The sequence below is a fragment of the Tenrec ecaudatus genome, chromosome 14, assembly GCF_050624435.1.
Source record: "Tenrec ecaudatus isolate mTenEca1 chromosome 14, mTenEca1.hap1, whole genome shotgun sequence".
NCBI classification, from domain to species: domain Eukaryota; kingdom Metazoa; phylum Chordata; class Mammalia; order Afrosoricida; family Tenrecidae; genus Tenrec; species Tenrec ecaudatus.
In genome coordinates, this window is record NC_134543.1 from 45,503,968 (window position 1) to 45,526,316 (window position 22,349).

General features: G+C 41.1%; 1 protein-coding gene across 1 annotated transcript in view; it reads left to right on the forward strand.

The window, feature by feature from the left end:
* The window catches only part of CCDC175 (coiled-coil domain containing 175), a 69,604-nt gene that overhangs the window by 34,672 nt on the left and 12,583 nt on the right, over positions 1 to 22,349 (forward strand). Inside the window, exons 11-17 of the mRNA XM_075530705.1 lie at positions 1,344 to 1,415; positions 3,652 to 3,787; positions 4,313 to 4,444; positions 8,256 to 8,397; positions 13,584 to 13,663; positions 14,637 to 14,789; positions 18,476 to 18,578. Coding sequence (XP_075386820.1) covers positions 1,344 to 1,415; positions 3,652 to 3,787; positions 4,313 to 4,444; positions 8,256 to 8,397; positions 13,584 to 13,663; positions 14,637 to 14,789; positions 18,476 to 18,578 — 818 coding nt within the window. The remainder of the gene's footprint in view (positions 1 to 1,343; positions 1,416 to 3,651; positions 3,788 to 4,312; positions 4,445 to 8,255; positions 8,398 to 13,583; positions 13,664 to 14,636; positions 14,790 to 18,475; positions 18,579 to 22,349) is intronic.

Genomic DNA, 22,349 nt, shown 5'->3' on the forward strand with positions numbered 1-22,349 from the left:
ACACCCCCTGCTCTGTGGTCCATGCTGACTCAAAGGGATCCCATAGTGGGTCCCCAAGCCTTTGTAAACCTTTATGGAAGACAGCTCCTCCTCCTCCCTCCCTCCTCCCCCTCTTCCTCCTCCGCCTCCTTCTTCTTCTTCTTTCCCCTGAGAAGCAACTGGTGGATTTGAACCACTGAAATTTAGGTTACCCAACTTTCCACTGGGACTGTTTTTTATAAAATGAAAATCAGATTGAATACAAATATTTTTCCAGAAGAATCATGCAAAGTGGGTGGTACATCATAGTGTTGTCACTGGTGTCTTCACCAGGAAGTAGTTAGATTTGTGACTCGATGTTAGTATTTACTTAGAATGTTTTAGCTGATTGTTGCTTTCTTCACTTAAACAGCTTCAATACTGTGGGTTACATTCAATATGTTGTTTGCAAGCCAAGTAAATCAGGTTGGGGCATAGAGAACTTTGGAGACTCAGTGGGTGGGGATCTTTGATTTATTATGGTGGAAACTGGGAGCCTGTGTGATTTCAAATAGAGAAAGAAACTAGGAGCACAGCTTTATTTCTGGTTCATTTAACAGTGGTTCATATTGTACATTTCTTCTATGCATATTTCTGTCTTTCGAAAAACTAACTGTAGCATTTCATGTATTTCTGTGCTTAAAACTTATTTACGTACTTATTTCCTTAACAGCGAAAATAAAAGGAAGGGCAGATAAAAAAATAAGTGTCTCCAATGCTTCTGTTAGAATCTTCACATCTTTCCATCCATTCTCTAGCAACAAAACCTTTTGTCCTTAATATCTACTCTCCCCTCGTTCAAGAATCTATCTTGGCTTCTTGAGTGAGATGCTGTGTGGAATCAGAACTCAGTCCAGCAAGAGCCCCTCAACAACTTGCTGGCTGTGATCCCAGCAGTAACCTGGGGTTGCCTTCCCTTCACGTCTTCCATGTGTAGAAGCCTACCCTGTGACACAGCACAACCGGGTCTTTAGAAATGATCCTGCTCTTTTCTGGCTAAGATTGCTCCTATATTCTGCAGCCCACCTTTCTCCCTCCAATTAAAACATTCACCCACAGAAGCCATCCACAGTTGCCTCTACCGAACCCATTCTCTGTGCTGGGATATCCACCTTGATGTTTTGGGGATCAACTTGTACCCAAACAGAAGGTTAACAGTCTCTCTGTTAGCCTGACATGAAGTACTTAGTTATTTCACACGGTTTGTTTTGTTTTCCAGTTGGACTGAAGCTTTATTGAGAAGGAGAATTATACCTACAGGGTCTTTTATATATTCTAACAGCTCCTACAAATGCAAAATTTGAATATATTTTTCTTGTTTCTAGAGCAATACAGGAAGTATACCGGAAACAAATAAAAGTCATGGGCGATAATATAGAAAGAGAAAATCAGAGAAGGTAAGGGGGAAAGTGCTGCGAGTCATAGGTCTTAGTGAACAGTCCCTCAACTGTGGGGGTGAAAAAGAATGAGTTATGAGGTTCTAAATAAATTATTTTCCTAAATTAAATTGTGTGAGTCCTCTTGGGTTTACATGTCCTTATTATTTTGATGTTTTGGCATTGAACCAAACCAAATTTTTTCCATTTTAATTCCATGTAGCCACCAAAGAGGACAATTTTGAACATTTAGAGATGCCTGTGGCTCATTCAGGCTTAGATGTGAACTAATGGAGCAGCTGTTATGTGTGATATAGTGACAGAGAGAATGGTTAAATATCACGAGTATATACCCTTCCAAACTGGAATTTTATTTTCAAAGCTACATATTTAATATTTTTAATAAAACAATCTTATCACCTTCAAAGTACTCTCCACTGCACTTAATACATTTGTCAAATCTGCGATTCCATTCTTGGAAACATTTTTCAAACTCATCTGTTTGGATGGCTGACAGCACCTCTCAAATCGCTGTTCTTTCAGGTTCCTCTGCCTTCTCAGAAACAAAAAGAAGTCACACAGGGCAAGGTCAGGTGAATCAGGTGCATGGGGCAAGAGAATCATGCGGTTTTTTTGCCAAAAAGTGGTGCACTGAGATGGCTGTGTGAGCCAATGTTTTGTTGTGGTGGCAAAACCAGTCCCCCATCTGCCATAAATCAGATCTTTTAATATATTTTTAGAATCAGACCTTTTTAGTCTCACACTATTAAGCAATCATTTCAGAACCTCTAAATAGAAAACTTGATTAACAGTTTGTCCTGGTGGAACAAACTCCAAATGCAATATCCCCCTCACATTAAAAAAAAATCATCCTCATGATCTTCTATTTCATTTGATTAGCTTTTTATTGGACAAGGTGACCATGGCATCTTCCATTGACTTGACGGATATTTGCTTTTGGGTCATAAGAACAGCACCATCTCTCGTCACCAGTAATGACCTTAGGGGAAAAGTCTGGGTCGCTTCGTATCTGCTCTTTCAAAGCACAGCATGTTTTCTACTCTTTTTCCTGGTTAGTCAGAACCAGAGGCACAAATTTCAAGGTGACCGTTCTTGTTCCCGAATCTTCTATTAAAATCTGCTGACACGAGCTCTAGATAGTCCAGATAACTCCCCCATCTCTTCACTGGTCCAAAGTCAGTCTTTGAGCACAGTGCATGAATGAGGTTCATCATCAATCGACATTTCACCTTTTTTGAAACAAGGAAACCACTTGTACACTTGAGTTTCCTAGATTCATACTTTGTATAGTCCACATTTTGACTACTAATGGATATTTGCAGTTATTGATTTCCATTTTGAGCCATACCCCATCAGTAAATGAAGGTCCCCAAAGCTCCCCTCCATCCACACCATTATGGTTGACTCTACTTGGAGGAAGCAGCTCTACAAGAGGCTCATCTCTGGCCCAATATCCGACGATGATTTCCTGTTAGTCTTAAGGTTTTCAGGGGCTAATCTCTTAGAAGTGGACAACCTATTTCTTCTATGTAGTCCTTCTTAGTCTGGAAGCTCTGCTGCAGCCTCTTCACCATGGCTGACCCTGCTGGCACTTGAAATGGCGGTGGTACAGCGTCCAGCGTCACCACAGTAAACCTAACGGACAAAGAAGTGGTGAAAGTGATAGCAGTACCTATCTTCTAAGGTTGCTGGAAATAGCAAGGACGTATGACTCAGATAAAGTATTTATATCCGTGACAGCGACTCCAATGGCAATGTTTTACCATTCTCCAATGATCATGTATTTTACTGTTCTCCAGTTATGTACCCTTTCTTCTTGTTGTTAGGGTACAGAGAAAAGTTCTAGAACCCAGAAGATTGGAATCTCTTATTAGTACTACTAAGAGTAACTTAGTTGTTATTTTTGCCTGGGCATCTTCTTATTCCATGTACCGCTAAGCCTTCCCTAAGTCAGTCCTTTGCTTAAATGTGGAGAGCTGCCCAGTGTGGTTTGTCTATTCCGCTTCATCGGATGTAGAGACTCACTTCTTACTCTGAGGCAATTGATAGCAACTGTATTGAGGCAGTTGACATTTTGTCTGACTTGTGTTTTCGGTTGATGTGCATGGCCTGCATCTCTAAGAGCACAAACAAATTTTGCACAATCATAGTAGGACCTGTTTTCCTTTGAACCCCTTCACCGTTTCAGTAAAGCACCATGTCAATTTAATAATATTTATTTTGTTCTATTCTCAAGTATTATAACTCAGTGGAAAATTGCTTGTTTGCTAAAGACACATTCCCGCTGGAAGAGCAACACAAAGACTGAAATTCAAGAAATCAAGAATAAAATCGAGAAGACGCAAATAAGAAAAATATACCTGTATGAAGAGGTGAGGGCACAAGGAAACTCAGACCGAGTTCGCGGCATCGCGGTGCAGTAATTCTCCTTGGGTTTCTCATTAAACGTTAGCGTATGAGAAGTGTTTTCTTTTCTGCCGACTTCATATTTAGAGAGAATTATTTAATTCCCTTAAGACATGCATCTATTTTCTGTATATTAACTATGGGCATTTAGCAGGTGAAACGGCAATTTTCTTCAGAGTATACATTTGAAACATGCAACCAGAAACTTATTTGAGATTAGTCTTTATAAAAACATATCTCTAAAAATGTGAGCCCAACCTCTTGTGGTTATGCGCTGCCTCTTCTTCATCCGCCACTTCTCCCATCAACAAGGCCATATTTACAGATACGATTTGATGAGCAATTTAATCTACAGAGAAAAAATTGCTCTCAATGGCTTCTGAGAAAATATCATGTGAAGTCAGAGACATGTCTCATGCAAATCTAAAGGTGGAAATATAAAGTGGAACTCGACAAGAGAAATGAGAGATCCTCATTTTCCCTCTAATTAGACCAACACCAGACAAAAAGAGATCGATGAATTTCTGGCACAGATTGAAAAACTTACAGAGGAATTAAAGCAAGAGGAGGAGGAATTCATTAGCACAGAGAAGCAGTTAATTGAAGAGATCAACATTTATGAGGTAAGCTTTGCTTACATCCAAGAGTAATTTTAAATGGCTGTGTGTGGGGGAAGGGAACTCACTGGTATTTGAAGCTATTCTAATTAGTTAATTATAAAGATTATAATATCCTTCAGAATCTTTCAATGCACCTAATTTACAAACCTCAAACCTGTTGCTGTCCAGTTGATTCCAACTCATCATAACCCAATAGGACAGAGCCGAACTGCTCATATGATTTCTGAGGTTGTAATCCTCACAAATGGAGGGGCCTGGTAGCGTGGTGGTTAATTGCTCAGATACTAACCGGAACATGGATGACTTGAACCCACAAGCTGCTCAAGAGGAGAAACACGTGGCAGTCTTCTTCCATAAAATGTTCAGTCTTAGAAAACCCATGGGGTAGTTCTCCTCTGTCCTGTAGGGTCACTGAGTTGTAGTGACTTGAGGACACATCTTGGATGAACTTTATGGTTGTGTCACCTAGACACATGATAAAAGTGAACTACCAACTATATTAAGGAAATCTGGTGGCAGTGTAGGGTAAGTGTGAGACTACTAACCACAAGGTCAGCACTTCAAGGGAGAAAGATGAGGTTCTCTGCTCTCGTATAAATTTACTACATCTTCTTCCAGAATGATCCTTATAAGAGAGGGTGTCAAAACTCTGTCTCATGTATTTCGGACATGCTATCAGGAGAGGTTAGTCCATGGGAAAGGACCTCATGCTTAGTAAGGAGAGGGTAAATGAAAAAGAGGAAGACCAGAAAGAGGGGAGGGACAGTGGCTGCAGCAAATGGACTCAAACCCAACCACCGTGAGGACAACCCAGGCCTGGGCAGTGTTTCAGTCTATTATACATGGGGTCATTATGTGTTGGAGGCACCTAACGAGAACAAGGGTCTAGAGCAGTGCCTAAGAATGAATGAATGAACAAATGAATGAATGAATACATCCCATGAATACATTCAGCCAAGTGATGATGATTGAAGTAGTTTCCAAACTAAATCCCACTCTTGTTATCTATCTTAGCATTTCTCTGGCAAAATGAGCATTTATAGAACCCAAGAAATATTCAAGCCTAAACCCGTATTTTTTCCCAGCTGATAGTGTGAATTATATTAACATTTTTGGGTTTAATTTAATAAATGAAAATGATTGTAAAAAATAAAAAGATTTACAGCCTCAGAAACCCTCTACAGGATCGCTGTAGTCAGACTTGACTCGATGGCAGTGGACTTGGTTGGAGGCCAGCTGGACCATCAGGCCCTGTTGCTGTCTTATCATTGTCACGATGACCCCTGACTGGTGAATGCATCTCCACTGGGAGAATAAGAAGAAAAGAAACTAACTCATTGCCATCAAGTCGATGCCAACCCATCATGACCCTGCAGGACAGGGTAGAACAGCTCTTATGAGTTTCTGAGATTGTAATTCTTTTTTTTTATTAATAAATCATTTTATTGGGGACTCTTACAGCTCCTATAACAATCCATATATCAATTGTATCAGACAGACACATTTGTACATATGTTGCCATCATCATTTTCAACACATTTTCTCTCTGCTTGAGCCCTTGATATCAGCTCCTCTTTTTTCTCTCCCTCCCCCATGGATCCCCAATAAATTATAAATTATTATCATTTTCATATCTTACACAATCCGCTGTCTCCCTTTGCCCATGTTTCTATTGTTCGGTCCCTGGGGTGGTAGAGGTGGGTTTAATACATCTATCATTGTAGTCAATTCCCTGTTTCGCCCACTTCTCCCCCCTCTTTCCCCCACCCTCATGGTATTGCTACTCCCATTATTGTTCCTGCAAGGGTTATCTGTTCTGGATTCCATGTGTCGAGAGTTTGTATCTGTACCAACGTACGTGCTCTGGTCTAGCTGGATTTGTAAGATAGAACTGGGGTCGTGATAGTGGTGGGGAGGAAGCATTAAAGAACTAGAGGGATGTCGAGTGTTCCGTCGGTGCTATACTGCACCCTGGCTGACTCACTCCTTCCGTTTGACCCTTCTGTGAGGGAATGTCCAATCACCTACAGGTAGGCTTTGGGTCTCCACTCTGACCCCCACCATCTGCATCGATGTATTTGTTTGTTTAGGGCATTCTGATGTCTGATAACTGATCCCTTCCACACCTCATGATCACACAGGCTGGTGTGCTTCTTCCATGTGGGCTCTGTTGCTTTCCTGCTAGCTGGCTGCTTGCTTAGTAAGATTGTAACTCTTTATGGAAGTAGAAGCCCCATCTTCCTCCCATGGAGTAGCTGATGGTTTCAAACTGTGTACCTTGCAATTTTCAGTCCAACACGTACCACTGCGTTGATGGTGGCCCTTTTCAGAGGATGTCACCTTTGCAGCCACCTGGAAGATGTGCTCAAGAGCTGTTGATTTCGATTTGTGCCAAGGCTTCAGAATCAGGGAGACTATCACACTCACCGGGCAGGTCTCTTTCTTGTGTGTCTGAGTAGAGATCTAGTCTCTGTCTCCTGTGTTAACGCCTTCCAGACGTTAACAATGCTTCCTGTGGGAGCATTGTTCCATGATCCTGCCTTACTAGCACGTCTTTAAATTATGAGTGTATGTAACTTGGATAAAATGAAAATTTTCCAAGAGCTAACTGGGTCAAGTGTGGCCTACTCAAGTCTTGTGAGCCTGCCTATGTAGTTGAGAAAGTTCCAAAAGTGCATATTACGCAAGAGAGACATTGACTTCTCTTTCCAGGATAAGTGGTCCATGGCTGACAGGTGGCTCTGTCATCCTCAGATTGTAGCTGTCATCTTGGAGACCAAGTGGTAGCTTGTTTTCTTATCATCTGCCAGTGAGGAGAAGGAGGAGGAGGCAAAGGGCGCCCCTACCCATTCCTGCTGCAGGGCAGCACCCACCACTTGTGTTCATAAACACACTGGGTTCTCCCAGCTGCCAGGGAGACCCAGAGGGGAACCTCTAGCTGGCTGCCATGCCCTTGGCTAAAACTCAGGAATTCTAGCTTGAAAAAAGGGACCAGGGATGTAGAATATCCACAGTGACTCTGTTGTAGTCACTTTGTAGAACACGCCCTGATGTCTGTCTATTCCATTTGAAACTGAATAAAGCTTGAACTGATAAAGTATGCAGATACCTTCCTGTTTTGCTTTAGGTACTTTTTACTCCTTTATTGTGACATCATGCCCAATTGTTTCTACCCTTATTTCTTCTTTGCACCTGTGTCCCTTATTTGCACCTGTATCTCTTAGAACTTGTGCATATTCTGTTTTCCATCCTGGTTTTTTTTTTTTTTTTACATAACATAAGATCTACCAGAGGCAATTCTCTCAAATAGGTTTTGGGGTCTGCAATATATAGTAGCATCAGTAACATAATAATTTTGGAATTATGTAGAGTTGCAAGGATCTTTGGTGAGCCAAGTAAGCCTACTCTCCTTACTTAGAGACTGTTAGTGAATTATTGAGGCAGCCAGTGCATCTGTATGAGCCACCGAGCATGTGCCAGATGAAGTCCTTGAGTGCTGTGAATGGCTACGTAGTTGACTATAAACCCAAAGACTGCAGTTCAAGTACACACAGGTGCTTTGCAAGAAAGGCCGGCCAAGCCACTTCCATAAAATCAAGAACACGATTCTTCCCTGACACACATGGACTTGCCATGAATCAGAATCAACCCACTAGATGTTTTGTTGATGTGCCGGATATCTTTCTACACACCTCGGGATAGGCGAAAAAGACCGAGCGTGCTTGCCCCTCAAATAACTTTGTTCTTCTGCACAGGATTTTGTAAATTCTAAACAAAAACAACAAAGCCCCTCACAATTTTATTTTCTTTAAAGGATCAATTTGTTAAGGAAGCGCAAATCAACAGAGAGAAGGAAGACGAGCTACAAATTGAGTACCGTCCACAACTGTATGTGGCAGAAGAAATGTATTTGGTAAAATGCAAAAGGTTTCAAGAACTGGTCAATATTATTACAGGTAGGTATTAAGTAATTAAGGAGCCCTGTGGCAGAGTGGCTACCAATCCAGCTGCGACCTGCAAGGCAAACAGTTCAAAACCAGTAGCAGCTACATGAGAGGCGGGCTGGGGCTTTGCAGTGTGTTACAGGTAGTCTCGGGAGCTCGCGGGGCATCTCCAGCTTGTCCTGCAGGGTCACTTGCGTCAGTATCAACTGGATGGCAGTGAGGTTGGTTTGGGGTTTATGACATCGCTAGTAATTGATTTAAATCCCAAGTGAGGAGTTTCCAGCTGCCTTCTGATCCAAAGCTGGCCATCACTCTACTAGCCAAAGGTGAAATTCATCTAAAATTTCCCACTACCTGTCACCTTTAATATTTTCATTGCATATTAATTTCGTCTCTTCTATGGTGCCATCTTATTATTGTCATTGTCAACTCTTTTGACCTCCTCTTGGAAAATATCTGCTGAAAAGTGTGAGTGGATCAACAATTTTACCTTCTTTCTCTCCAGATTGGGTTAAAGGCAGAGCAAAGAAACTCTTATGTGCTACCATATGAAGCTTTCATTTTTAAAAATTTCTTACTGTGAATTTTTGAATTAAATTCCAACTTCCAATCATGAGATTAATCCTTCACTAAGTAAATGCTCCCTGAAGTTTTTTTCATTAGCCTACCACTAATGCCGAAGTAGGTAAGAGCTTGTCTCAGAGCTGGGGGCTACAGTAGAGGTGTTGCTATGTCTCTGAAAATGTGCGCATTTTGTATTCTATTCCATAGCATAACTATATGTATGTTTGATATAAAAATAATGATTTCCCCTAGGAGATCTTTTGAGTAAATCGACCATCCTCCAGAAAAATGTGACTATCCAATTCTTGTCTGTACCCAAGACCCAAAGACCTAGAATTGTCATAAAGGTTTGAGCCTTGCTCAGCAGCTGGGAAATTGGAGGATCAGTATGCAAGGAGTCTCTTACAGGACTTAAAGCAGGAACTTCTAGACCTTCTGTCTTCCAAAAGACGAAAGAAGTAACACATGAATTTGAAGACTAGTACCTGACGTTACAGAAAGAATAAAGAAATTCTAGAACAAGAACAGAGATGGCCGCTGACTAGCAAAGATAAATATGGGGCAGAAATTAAAACTGCGAGTGCCAAAACGAGAAAGGCATTTGAGAACTCAATATATTCAAAAGTGAGATGCACAAACATTCAAAGGTGAAGAGGGATTTTTGCCAAGGGTGGTGGATTTTTAAGAATATAAAAATATTATAAGTGTAAGTACCTGGGCATTCTGTCTAAATCTCATGCCTTAGTTGATTTTTGGCTTTTTGTCAGATTTATACTTAGATTGATTTTATTGGGCTTCAGCTACTTAGGTCTTCTTGTCTCAGTGTTCTACATTTGCAACTTTTCCTCCGACCCCTTCTTATACTAGATAGAGGCTGTGAGAAACACAGGAGTATGAAAGCAAGCAATGTATCATTTCTTGATTTTCACAGGTATAGAAAAGAGAGAAGATCCTTTAAAAAGCACAGAGAAGGAAAGAGAACATCAGAGCGATGTTCTTCAGAAAATAGAAAAACTCACAGTTGCTACACTCATTCCTCGCTTTAATGATCAACCCAGTTTAAATTGATTTATACCCAATGTCCAACTTTCTGGTGAGGTTCAAATGAGGAAATGTGAGGTTCTGAGAGTGTCAGGGTGGTGTGCATCGAGGAAAGAAGATAGAAGTTGCTGTTAGCTGCCTGATGGGCATCCATGTGCTGAATCCTCCTCTAGCATACTGAGAGTCCTCTTCAGTCTTCCTTATGGAATGTCCAACTTCCACAAGCACAGAAAGCAATGGAAAATAGTAGGCCTTGTGCCATGTGCTCCTCAGTGCTCAAAGTACTGCTTGTTTGCCAACACTTTAAAGAGGTCATGTCTAGCAGATTTGCCCAATGCAATCTGCCCTTTGATCTCTTGACTGCTGTTTTCATGAGCATTAATTGTGGATCCAAGCAGGACACAATCGTTGACAACTTCCACCTTTTCTATTTATCATGATGTTACCTGTTGGTCTAGTCGTGAGGATTTGGATTTTCTTTACATTAAATTGTAATCCATATCGAAGGCTACCATTCTTGATTTCCATCAGCAAGTGCTTCCATTTCTCCTCAGTCTCAGCAAGCGAGGTTCTGTCATCTGCATGATGACCCTCACTAACCCATAGTGCTATGGGGGATAACGCTGGAGACACAGTGCAGGAATTGCACCCGATCTGAGGGCATGCAACAGAACAGCAAGGAAGTCCCCAGGGAATATCAAAAGTAGACTTTGGGGCCAGGGTATGGCACCCCATCATACTCAACCGGGAAAACAGTCTTAAAGGTCAACAAGCAGATCTTGAACTATTTATAGCCTCTTTTTTTTTTTTCGGTTGTTGGTTTTGTGTTGGTCTTTTGTTGCTTTGTTTTTCCCTTCTTGTTTTTGTGCATATTATTATCTCTGCAGGTCTATCTAGGTAAGATAAGTGGGATAAACAATCTGGAGGAGAAAACAACAGGTTCAACGGTTCCAGGGGGACATAGGAGAGAGGAAGGAGAGGGAAAGGAAGTGGGTATTTTCAAACCCATGGACAAGGGTACAACAAGTGATTTAAAAATTGATGGTGAGGAGGGTGTAGAGAGGCCTGGCAGGGCTTGATCAAGGTCAATGTAACTGAATCACTGAAACTCAAATGAAGGCTGAGCATGATAGTGGGACAAGAGGAAAGTAAAAGGAAATAGAGGAAAGAACTAGGAGGCAAAGGGCATTTATAGAGGTCTAAATGCAGGCATGTACATATGTAAATATATTTATATGTGATGGGGAAATAGATCTATGTACATATATTTATAGGTTTAGTATTAAGGTAGCAGCTGGACATTGGGTATCTACTAGAGTACCCCCTCAATACTAGAACACTTTGTTCTCTTAACCTGACATTCCATGATGCTCACCTTCCAGACATGATTGCTGAAGACAAAGTGGGTGCATAAGTAAATGTGGTGAAGAAAGCCGATGGTGTCCAGCTATCAAAAGATATGGCATCTGGGGTCTTAAAGGCTTGAAGATAAACAAGTGGCCATCTACTGAGAATCAACAAAGCCTGCATGGAAGAAGCATACCAGCCTGTGTGATCACAAGGTGTTGATAGGATTAGGTATCAGACATCAAAGACCCCAAACAAAATACCATATCATTGTGAATGAGGGGAAGTACAGAATGCAGACCCAAAGCCCATCTGTAGGCAATTGGACATCTCCTTACAGAAGGGTCACAAGGACGAAATGAGCCAGTCAGGGTGCAGTATAGCACCGATGAAACATACAACTTTCCTCTACTTCTTTAATGCTTCCTTCCCCCTGCCACTACCATGACCCCAATTTTACCTCACAAATCTGGCTAGACCAGAGCATGTACATAGGTACAGATAAGAGCTGGAAACACAGGGTATCAAGGACAGACCAACCCTCCAGGACCAATATTGAGAGTAGCCATACCAGGAGGGTAAGGGGAAAGTGGGTGGAGAAAGGGGAACTGATCACAATGATCTATATATAAACCCTTCCCAGGGGGATGGACAACAGAAAAGTGGGTGAAGGGAAGCATCGGTCAGTGTAAGACATGAAAAAATAATGTATAAATTATCAAGGATTCATGAGGGAGGGAGAGTGGGGGAGGGAGGGGAAAAATGAGACGCTGATACCAAGGAATCAAATAGAAAGAAATGTTTTGAAAATGATGATGGCAACAAATGTACAAATGTGTTTGACATGATGAATGTGTCGATTGTGATAAGAGTTGTACGAGCCCCAATCAAATGATTTTTTAAAAAGCCTTTCTTTAATCCTGATTCAGTTTGCTTCTTCATATAGTGCAGCTTCCATGATTCTTTGCTCAGCACGCAGATTGAGTCAGTGTGGTGATAGGACAGATGCTGACTCACCTCTTTCCTAATTGTAACCCATGCAGTCCTCTCCTGTTCTAGTTCCATAACGACCTCTTGATCCAGGTTCAGGTTTCCTGTGAGCACAGTGACGTGTTCTGGAATCCCCATTCTTCTCAAGCCCATCCATGATTTCGATTGTGAATGTTAGTTATGATCCACACTGTCAAAACCTTTGTGTCGGCAATAAAACAAAAGTAAACATCTTTCTGCTTTAAGCCAAGAACCATCTAACATCAGCAATGATAGTCCTTACTCCATTGTTCTCTTCTGAATCTGGTCTTAATTCCTGACAGCTCCCTGTCAATGTACTGCTGCAACCATTGCTGGGTGATCTTCAGCACAATTTTGCTTGCACATGTTATCAACTATTTTTCTATAATTTATGCATTCCATTGAGTCATCTTTCCTCAGAATCGGGACAAATATTGATCTCTTCCAGTCAGTTGTCCAGGTAGCAATCTTACAAATTTCTTGGCAGAGGCAAGCTGGTGATTCCAGTGCTTCATCATCTTGCTGTAACATTTTAATTGGCATTCCTTCACACCGTGGCTCCTTGTTTTGTGACTAATCCGTTCGGTACAGCCTCATGTGCATGTGGAAAGTGGCCATTGAATAAGGAAGATCCAAGAATTGGTTTGGCAAAGAATATTGAAAGTGACATGGACTGTCAGAGAACAATCTGTCCTGGAAGAAGTGTAGCCAGAATGCTCCTTTGAAGAAACGATGGCAAGACTCCATCCCACATACTTTGGATATGTTATCAAGAGAAACCAGCCCATGGAAAAAGGCATTATGCTTGGTAAAGTGGAGAGGCAGTGAACAAGAAAGGGAGACCCTTGACAAGATGGGTCGACACAGTCGCTACAACAAAGGACTCAAACAGAGTAGCGACGGTGAGGATGGGCAGGACCAGGCCGTGTTTCTTCTGTTGTGCACAGGGTCTCGATGAGTCAGAGCCGACTCCATGGCATCTAACAACAACGTATTGGAAAGTCAATTGAAATGTCTTAAAATACAAAGCAAGAACTAGTTTAAGAAAATGGAGGTAAGTCGCAAAAGAAATCAAAATGCATTTTAAAAGGGTTGCTTCCAAGGAGTTAGACACCCGGGTGCTCATTTTTGCTATTTGTCTTGTAACATGACCATGACAATCAGGCAATGGCTTAATTTAATTTTTTAATAAAGCACTCTGAAGGTAGTTATTTTTTCCTCTCTCTTTTTTACAGCGCAAAAGAATGATGAGAATTTATTAAGTAATAATATTTCTCAGTTAACAAGAGATTTTTCAAGATACATTCGCCAAATGGTAATCAGTCAATGCATTCTTGTTCTTTCTTTGCTTAGAATACTGGCACCTCCAGATAGTGATATTCTAGTTACCTGGCGCTATTGGAGTTCTTAGGAAACTCACATCTACTTTACCCTTTTAACACTAATGTTTTAAATTTTAAGTCATATAGAAATGCAAATATGCACGTGCATACATGTAGAGGGGTACACATGGCAGGTGTGTAGACGTAGACTCTAGAACTGACCAACTGTAACCATGGAAATTCCTTAGTTTTTGGGGTGCTCAGTTTCTGTTTTCATAAGGCAAAGAGATTGGATTATGCTTTCTATGACTCCTCTCAGATCTTTGGTTCTGTGAAACTCCTAAGAGACAGAGATAACTAGTGGCTAATCCAAAGTGGCACCATCCTATTGCTGGAGAGACATTAATATCAAAGATCACCTTTAACACGTTGTTGGGAGAAATAGGAGAAATTTATGAGTTTAATTCATATACAGTTCTGTTGTCTTAATATGAGATTACTAGTGTATAATATATGGTAAATAAAGAGCATGGTTTATAACATATGATAACGGAGGATTGAATAGCTTGCTAGAGAATTCTGATACCTTCTTCCATCTTCTTCCTCCTTTAATGAATGTTAAAATTTTCTGTGACAAAAATCACAATACACTGACCGCTTTCTTCCTGATTTGGCCAGTTGTTTGTATATCAAAGTATAGTCTATTTCCTTAATTGCCTCAGTCCCTGGAGTCGTTTACTCTGTGTTCACGGATCCCTTTCCAAGACTCCATGATCAGTCTCTAGGAACCAGCCTGGGGAATGAATGAGAAGATATTCTGGGGAGAAGATGTCCATAGCCTCTATCAGACACTTCTGGAATGAGTTAGAAATCCTCTCTGAATGTGGCCCAGACGATGTAGACCTGCTCATTCACGTTCTGTTTGTTGACCTCTGTGAGTTCACTGTGGATCTTATGTTTGAACAGGATATGGTGAAGAGAGATGTACAATATTTACGAGAGCAAGAAAGCACTAAACTCAAGGAACACTTTGAATTTCTAAAGAACTTAGAGAATGAAATCTATGCCCACGACTTTATAACGGAACTCTTGCTCACAGAAAATGAAAAATTAAAAGCAGTAAGTTCAAGGGCATGTCACTTTGCGAATGGGTTCTGGTTGATCACCTAGGCCTACAGTACTTATGAGAGCAGAGGAGAGAATAGCTCTTCAGGGAAATTGTTTTTGATGGATCGAGCATAAATTACGTTCAAAAAGTAGCCAAATCCTAAATGTTAAGAATTGGGCATCCAGTGGCGTCGACTAGCAAGCACACAGCTTTCATGCCCGGGGGCTGGGGGGAGCGCACTTAGGTTGTTTTATTATTAGGACCTATGGAGTTCATTCAGTTCTGAGCTTATTTTTCCCCAAGAGGTGAGAGTCCAGACCTTTTTCTGTAGAATCAAATTTGAAAGAATACACATTACTGCTAACCATACAGATATTAAAATGATATTGAAGAAATACAGATATGTGCCACATAACATTTATTTGCTTAATAACAGTCTGACTTTCCACATTCAGGTCCAATTGCATATATGCCTGTGGTTCCACATTGCTGGTGTTAGGAGCCGGGTAGTTGGTTCCTACTCATAGCCGCCTCATATACAACAGAGCAAAACACTGCCCAATCCTATCCCATCCTCACAAATGTTCTTATTGTGAATCCGTTGTTGCAGCCACTGGGTCAATCCATCTTGCCTGGGGTCGCCTTCTTTTTCACTGCCCCTCTGCTTTACCAAGCATCATGTCTTTCTCCAGGTACTGATCTCTCCTGACAACTTGCCCAAAGTACGTGAGATCAAGTCTCGCCATCCTTGCCTCTACGGAGCATTCTGGCTGTACTTTTCCAAGACAGACTTGTTGGTTCTTTTGGCGGTCCATACTACTGTCAATATTCATGACCAGCACCATAATTCAAATACATTGATTCTTCTTTGGTTTTCCTTATTCAATTTCCAATGTCTACATCCATATGAGGCCATTGAAAATACCATGGCTTGGGTTAGAGGCGCCTGGGTCCTCTAAGTAACAGCCTTGCTTGTCCACATTTTAAAGAGGACTTGTCCAGCACATTTGCCTGATGCAATGTGTTCTTTGATGTCTTGACTGCCACTTCCATGCGCATTAATTGTGGATCAAAGATAGATGAAATCCTTAACAACTTCGATCTTTTCTCCATTTATCATGATATCACCTATTGGCCTGAATTGTGAGGATTTGGGTTTTCTTTCAGGAAAGTGTAATCCACACTGAAGGCTTTAATCCTTGATCTTCAATAGCAGTTCTTCAGGTCCTCACTTTCAGCGAGCAAGTTTGTGTCATCTGCACGTTGCCGCTTGTTAGTAAGCCTTCTTCCAATTCTGATGACAAATTTTTCTTCATATACTCCAATTTATCCAATTATTTGCTGAGCATCCATATTGAATGAGTGTGGTGAGAGGATGGGACCCTGATAGAACCTCTCTTGGCTTTAAAACATGTGGCATCAGTATTCTACTGTTCTGTTCAGATAACTGCTGCTTGATTTAGGTGCAAATTCCAAATGAGTACAAACTCTCATCCTTCTCAAGACTATCTGTAGTTTGTTATGATCCACACAGTTGAATGACTTGGCATCGTCAATAAAACACAAGTAAACATCTTTCTGGTGTTCTCTTTCAGCCAAGACCCGTCTGACATAAAAAAATGCATCCTTTATTCCACGTCCTCTTCTCAATCTGGACTGGAACCACTGGCAGCACCGACAAGGCACTGCAACAACCGTTGTTGGATGACCTTCAGCAAAATTTTACTTGCATGTGATATTACTCACATTGTTCTATAATTCGTACATGCTGTTGGGTCACCTTTCTTTGGAATGAGTACAAACATAGATCTCTTCCAGTCAGTTGGCTAAGTAACTGTCTTCAAAATTTCCTGGCAGAGACGAGTGAGTGCTTCCAGTGCTTAATAAGCTCGCTGACACGTTTCAATTGGTGTTCCAGCAACTCCCGAGGTCCTCTGATTGGCTAATGCTCTTAGTGCAGCTTGAACATCTCCCTTCAGAACCACTGGCTCTTGCTTATATGCTACCTCCTGAGATGGTAGAACTACTGTCGACTAGTTCTTTTGGGTACCATGACTTTTTGTATTCTCTCCATCTTCTTTGGACTCTCCGTGCATCACTCAATATTTTGCCCATATACTCATTCAATATGACAACTCCAGGCTTGAGTTTTTTTCTTGAGTTCTTTCAATTTAAGATATGCTGAGAATGTTCTTCTTTTGGGAAGAAGAAAATTAAACAATAAAAAGGGCAGAAGACTTTAAAATTATTTTTTTCAGTAGAAAATTATGTCCAAAATGTCCTGGGGGGTTGTGTTGGGCTACTGACTGCAAGGGAGGCAGGTCGCCCCCTCCTTGTGCTCCAAGGGAGAAAGATGAGGCCGGCTATTCCCTTAACGAGTTACAGTCTCAGAAGCCTGCGGCGGGTCTCTAGGACTTGGAGGCAACTCAATGGCACCGGGGCCTTTGCTTTGTGGTAAGCAGTATCCTGGGTCACACCAACATTAAATGAAAGAGAGAAACTTACACAAAGTCTGTCTTGTGTATGGACCTTCTGTGAAACCAGACTAATGTGCAGACATTTCCCTACACATAGGTAAGAACTACTCCCCTCTGCTACAAGTTGAGATGTGAGCGCTTCAAAATGACAACACCATTCCCTCCAACTTGTGAATATCGAAAGCAAAGTGAATTTTTTAGAAGATAATTTTAATGGGCAGTCTTTGCATTTCTGATGATTAAAAAACCTTTTTGTTGAAAATAATGATACAAGCAGAGGGATTCCTTGTACTTTTCACCCAGTCCCCTGTAGTGGTAGCATCTTATGTAACTAGAGTGCAATATCAAAACCAGGAACTTGGCATTGGTGCGATCCACAGGTTCACTAAGATTTCAGATTTCATGTGCATCCATGTGTGTTAGATAATGTTTTGTTGTGTAACTTTGCAAAGTTTTAAAGGCAAATGAAGAACAGAACAGCTTGATTTTCAACTGAACACAGCTTTATGGATTCTGTGTTTCTGAAGTCAGTAATACTAGTTTTAAAATCATAGGCAAATCTCAAACTGACCATGAGTAATGAGGGCATTTGCAGGAAGTTGCATCTATTAAATATTTACTAAAAAGCAAAAAGACTCTCCCACCCATGTTATAGTGGGCTCAGGCCATGGAGTCTATCAGAAACATTGTCAGGTTGAAACACAAAGCCACGCCCTTTAGACTGAAAACACCACTCTCATCAAAGCCACTGCTAACACATCATCTAACCCAGTGATGCATCTGACTCAAGTGAACGAATCCATGGAATCTCTTGATCCTGTAACTCATCTATCTCTCTGAGGTCGTAAGACTGACCTCCACTCCGGCCATAGTACTACTTTGTGGCAGTGACTACACACACATTTTGCACAAGACACATTTTTGTTGCTGAAACAATAAAAAAGGGCAGAAGACTTTAAAATGATTTTTTTCCCAGTGGAAAATTAGGTCTAAAATGTTCTCTTCTTTCTTGGGATGGTAAAATGTTTCGTAGGGAGTAGAATCTTCCATCTCACTCACTCAAATGTAAGCCGAAGGAGGGTGTATTTTGCTCACTGTTGTAATCCCTGCAACTCAAACAGTAGCTGCCCAGAATAGACTCCAGAAATGTTTGCTGAATGATGACAGGAATAATTATAGTAGTTGATCTCTGAAGGCAATCCAATATCTTTAATTTCCAGTATATTTCATGCCTGAAGAAAAAGACCGAGGGATACAAAGCACGAGGAGAAGGACTCGCCCGTGCGTCAGGTGACCAGTCTTGGACCATGATAGTTCAGCACAGTAAGTAACGTGGCACGGGAGAGCTTCACATAGAAGAGTAAAAGGTTTATTTATTTGTTTCTTTTCATCGATTTTACCTATTTGCATAGAGTAAAACAAACCAACTTTAAGTACATAGTTCAATGTTTTGACAAATGTGCTGTAACCATAGTTACCATAAACAAGATACAGAACATTTTCATCACCTGAGAATTACTTTTGAGTCCCTTTGCAGTTGATCTCCACCCCACCTTCAATTCCTGGAAACCATCTGTTTGCATTTGGTCCTTATAGATTTACCTGCAGTGGTAGAGGAAGCATCCCTTGTTACCTGGCTTCTTTCATAAGAGTCTCCTGTGCTGTTGTAGGTTGAGGTAGTTAGTTTATTGTACGAACCTGGCCGATAAACACAGGTGGGGTTAATTGAAAGGCGGAGGGATAAATGGCTCGGTGAGCCTCATGTTTCCAGTACTCAGGTCTCTTGCTTTCTTATGGTCGGACCAGGGTGCAGTTCCCTTAGCCAGTGCCCTGCTTTAGCTGGCATGGCTCACTCCCCGCAAGACATTCCTGAGGAGAAGCCACATGGACCTACCCCGATGCAGGCCTGGGTGCTGGAATAGCCATATGGAGACCCCTGCCAGCGCTGAGATGCTTACACATTCACTGACTTGGCTTTCCTCCAGCATCATTGCGTCAGTTTTGTGAGATGGAGGAAGACTTTGTGGATTGGTGTTGGATGTATGGGTTAATGGGTGAATGTTGGACTTGTGGGCTTGGGCAGCACTGGTTGGGATGTTTTCTTGATGTGCACTTAACCTTTATATAAAACTCTCTTTTATACATGAGTTTCTGTGGATTTGTTTCTATAAGCACCCAGACTAACATATAGGTTATCATTAGTTTGTTCCTTCTTGCAGCTGTATTCTACACATTCACTACTGCAGGACATTTGGATTGTTTCCAGTTTGTAAGTAGTATGAACGAAGCTGCTATCAACTTTGGTTTGCAAGTATTTTTCATTTCCGAGGTGTTTTATTTGGGGATGGGGGAAGGGGGCATAGTTAATGACCTGATTAATTTCATCTTTTATTATGGTTCTGTTCAGATTTTCTAGTTCATTCCATTAGTTTAGGCTGGCAGTGCTGGGACATTTCCAGAAATTTCTCCATTTCTTCTAATTTGTTGGAGTAGTCCGTTATTATCTTTTTTTATTTCTGTTGCTTCTGTTGTGACATGTCCCGTTTCAATGCTCATCTGTGTTAATTGCGTCGTCTCCTTATTTTCCTGTTAGATTTGCGGGGGTGCATATTTTGTAAATCCTTTCAAAGAACCATCTTTGTTTGGCTGATTTTCTATTGTTTTTCTGTTTCACTTATTTCTGCTCTAATCTTTAATTTTTCCTTTCTTCTGGTGATTGCAGACTTATTTTGCGGTCTTGTCTTATTAGAGATATTGGGTTAAGTGGTTGGCAATGGTTATTTGGGGAGGGGCGTTTATTGCTATAAATTGCCTCCTGAGCACTGTGCTTGCTTGTTACCAATGGTTTCGGTATATTGTGTTTTTGTTTTCATTTCACTCAAGGAAGTTTTACTTCATATTTTAATTTCCCCTATGACCTAGAACTTTTAAGCAGGTCTTAGTACATTGCTATGTATTTTATTTTTTCCTTTGCGCTTCCTATTAATTTCTACTTCTATTTTGCTGTGTGTGGTCTGAGAAAATGCTTAATAATATTTCAATGTTTTAAATTATATTGAGGTTTACCCTGTGGCCTAGCTTATAGTCTATTCTGGAGAGAAGGTGCTACGTACACTACAGTAGAATACACTGCATTGCTATTGGTTGTTCTATGTCTGTCCATGAGGTCAAGTTGGCTAATTGTGCTGTTTAGTTTTTCTGTCTTTGTTGCATTTTGCTACTTTCTAGTTCTGTTCTTTATCAGAAGTAGTTTATTAAAGTCTCCTACTATTATTATAAAGTCATCTGTTTCTCTCTTCGCTTCTGTCAGAGTTTATGTACTTCTCTTACAGTTTATGTAATTACATTGGGTCGTGAACAAATCTATTATGACTCTGTCATCTTACTCAGCGGACCCTTTAATCATTATATAATGGCTTTCTTTGCCATTTATGCTGGAGTTTGCCTTAAAGTCTATTTTATTAGAAATTAATATTGCTACTCTTGCTCTTTTTTGATTGGTAAAAATGAAAAGAGGAGAAAGAATGCACATAGCTAAGAGAAACTGAAGGAAGAAGGAAGGATGAAAACAAGGGAAGAGGAAAAGAAAAGGGCTGACAAACAAACAAAAGAGAACAGCAGGGCAGGGCCTCGACGGAGAAACCTGGGTGAGGCAGGACACCCTGAATGGGTTTGCACTCTCTGCTAGCCAAAGAATTCATGAGTAAGAGGGGAAGGGGGTGAGAGGGTGGAATACCCAATTCTAGATGGAATTCCTGCCAACCTAGATGTTGGCTGGCGTCAGGACACCTGATCAGTAAGTAATTTGTGCAGGCTCAGAGGGCGGCTAAGATCAGGGTGCTTGTTCCTGGAAGGGAGGTTTTGGGGACCAGAGGGAAGGGACTGTGCAGGATACGTGTTACTGGCCACTGGGTGGAAGAGGCGAGGGGCTGGCCATGCTTCTCATCACCAGGAGGGTGCAAGGAGCAGAGGAGGAGCCCACCTTGCTCACAGTTGCCAGCCATGAGAGTGTGCTTGTGCTGAGGTTGCTGCCCCAGTTGAGTGCTGAGACAGTGCCCTATCAGGCCAGTGAACAATTTACCCATCTCTTTCCTCTCTTATCACTTTTGTTCAGCTTCTCCAATTCAGTATTCAATCTTTTTTTTAACCCTGTTTTCTGAAGTTCAGGATTCCAGGATCATCATTCACATCTGTTTCAATTAGTCTCTGATGGTTTTGATAGAGAGGGTCTGTGTAGCCTGTCTGCCTATCAGACGTCTGTTTGTTCTGTTTGTTTATTTCTGGTTGTCCATGGAGATAATGTTTCCAATTCTCTTGGAGGAATACCTGGAAATGGGATTGTTGGGTTCTATGATTAGTATGTTTAATTTTGTAAGAACTGCCAGTTTGCCCAAGTGGTTGTACAAATTTATCATCCCATTAAACAATGTACTCAGATGAGAATTCCCATTACTCCACGCTTTCAGTAACATGTAATATTGTCCATTCTTTCCTTTCAATCTTAGCCACTTCATTAGATAGATAGTGGTATTCCATAGTGGCTTTAATTTGCATTATCATGATGATTAATATCAAGCACCTTTTTGTATGCACTTTAGTCTTTTACAAAGTGTCTTGAATCAATCATTTATAGCAGGATTAGAAATGTCACAAATCAAAAGTCTTCAGACAGGTCATTTATTTTACTCAGGAGTTGTCAATTTGGACAGAAATTGCATGAATTCAAAGTTCATGTATGTTCTCTGTGGCCTTAGTTGGGGCAACCTGAAGGCTGGAGGTAATTCAACAACTGGAGGCCGAAATCAGCAAGTGACTCACTTATTCACATATCTGATGTGGATGCTGACACTCAGTTGGATTCAGGAAGGACCACTGGCCTCTCTATGTATCTGCTTGGGCTGCAGGGTCCCAACAGCAAACTTCCCAAAGGAACAAATTGGAAGTTCAAGGGTTTGGGGGTTTTTTTGTTTGGTTTGGTTTGGTTTGTCTTGCCTTGAAAGTCAGAACGCTGCTTGCACCATTTTCTAATGGCAGAGGTAGTCACCAGGTGCAAGGGGACTGGACACAGAGCCTCCACTCAGTGGAAGGAATGTC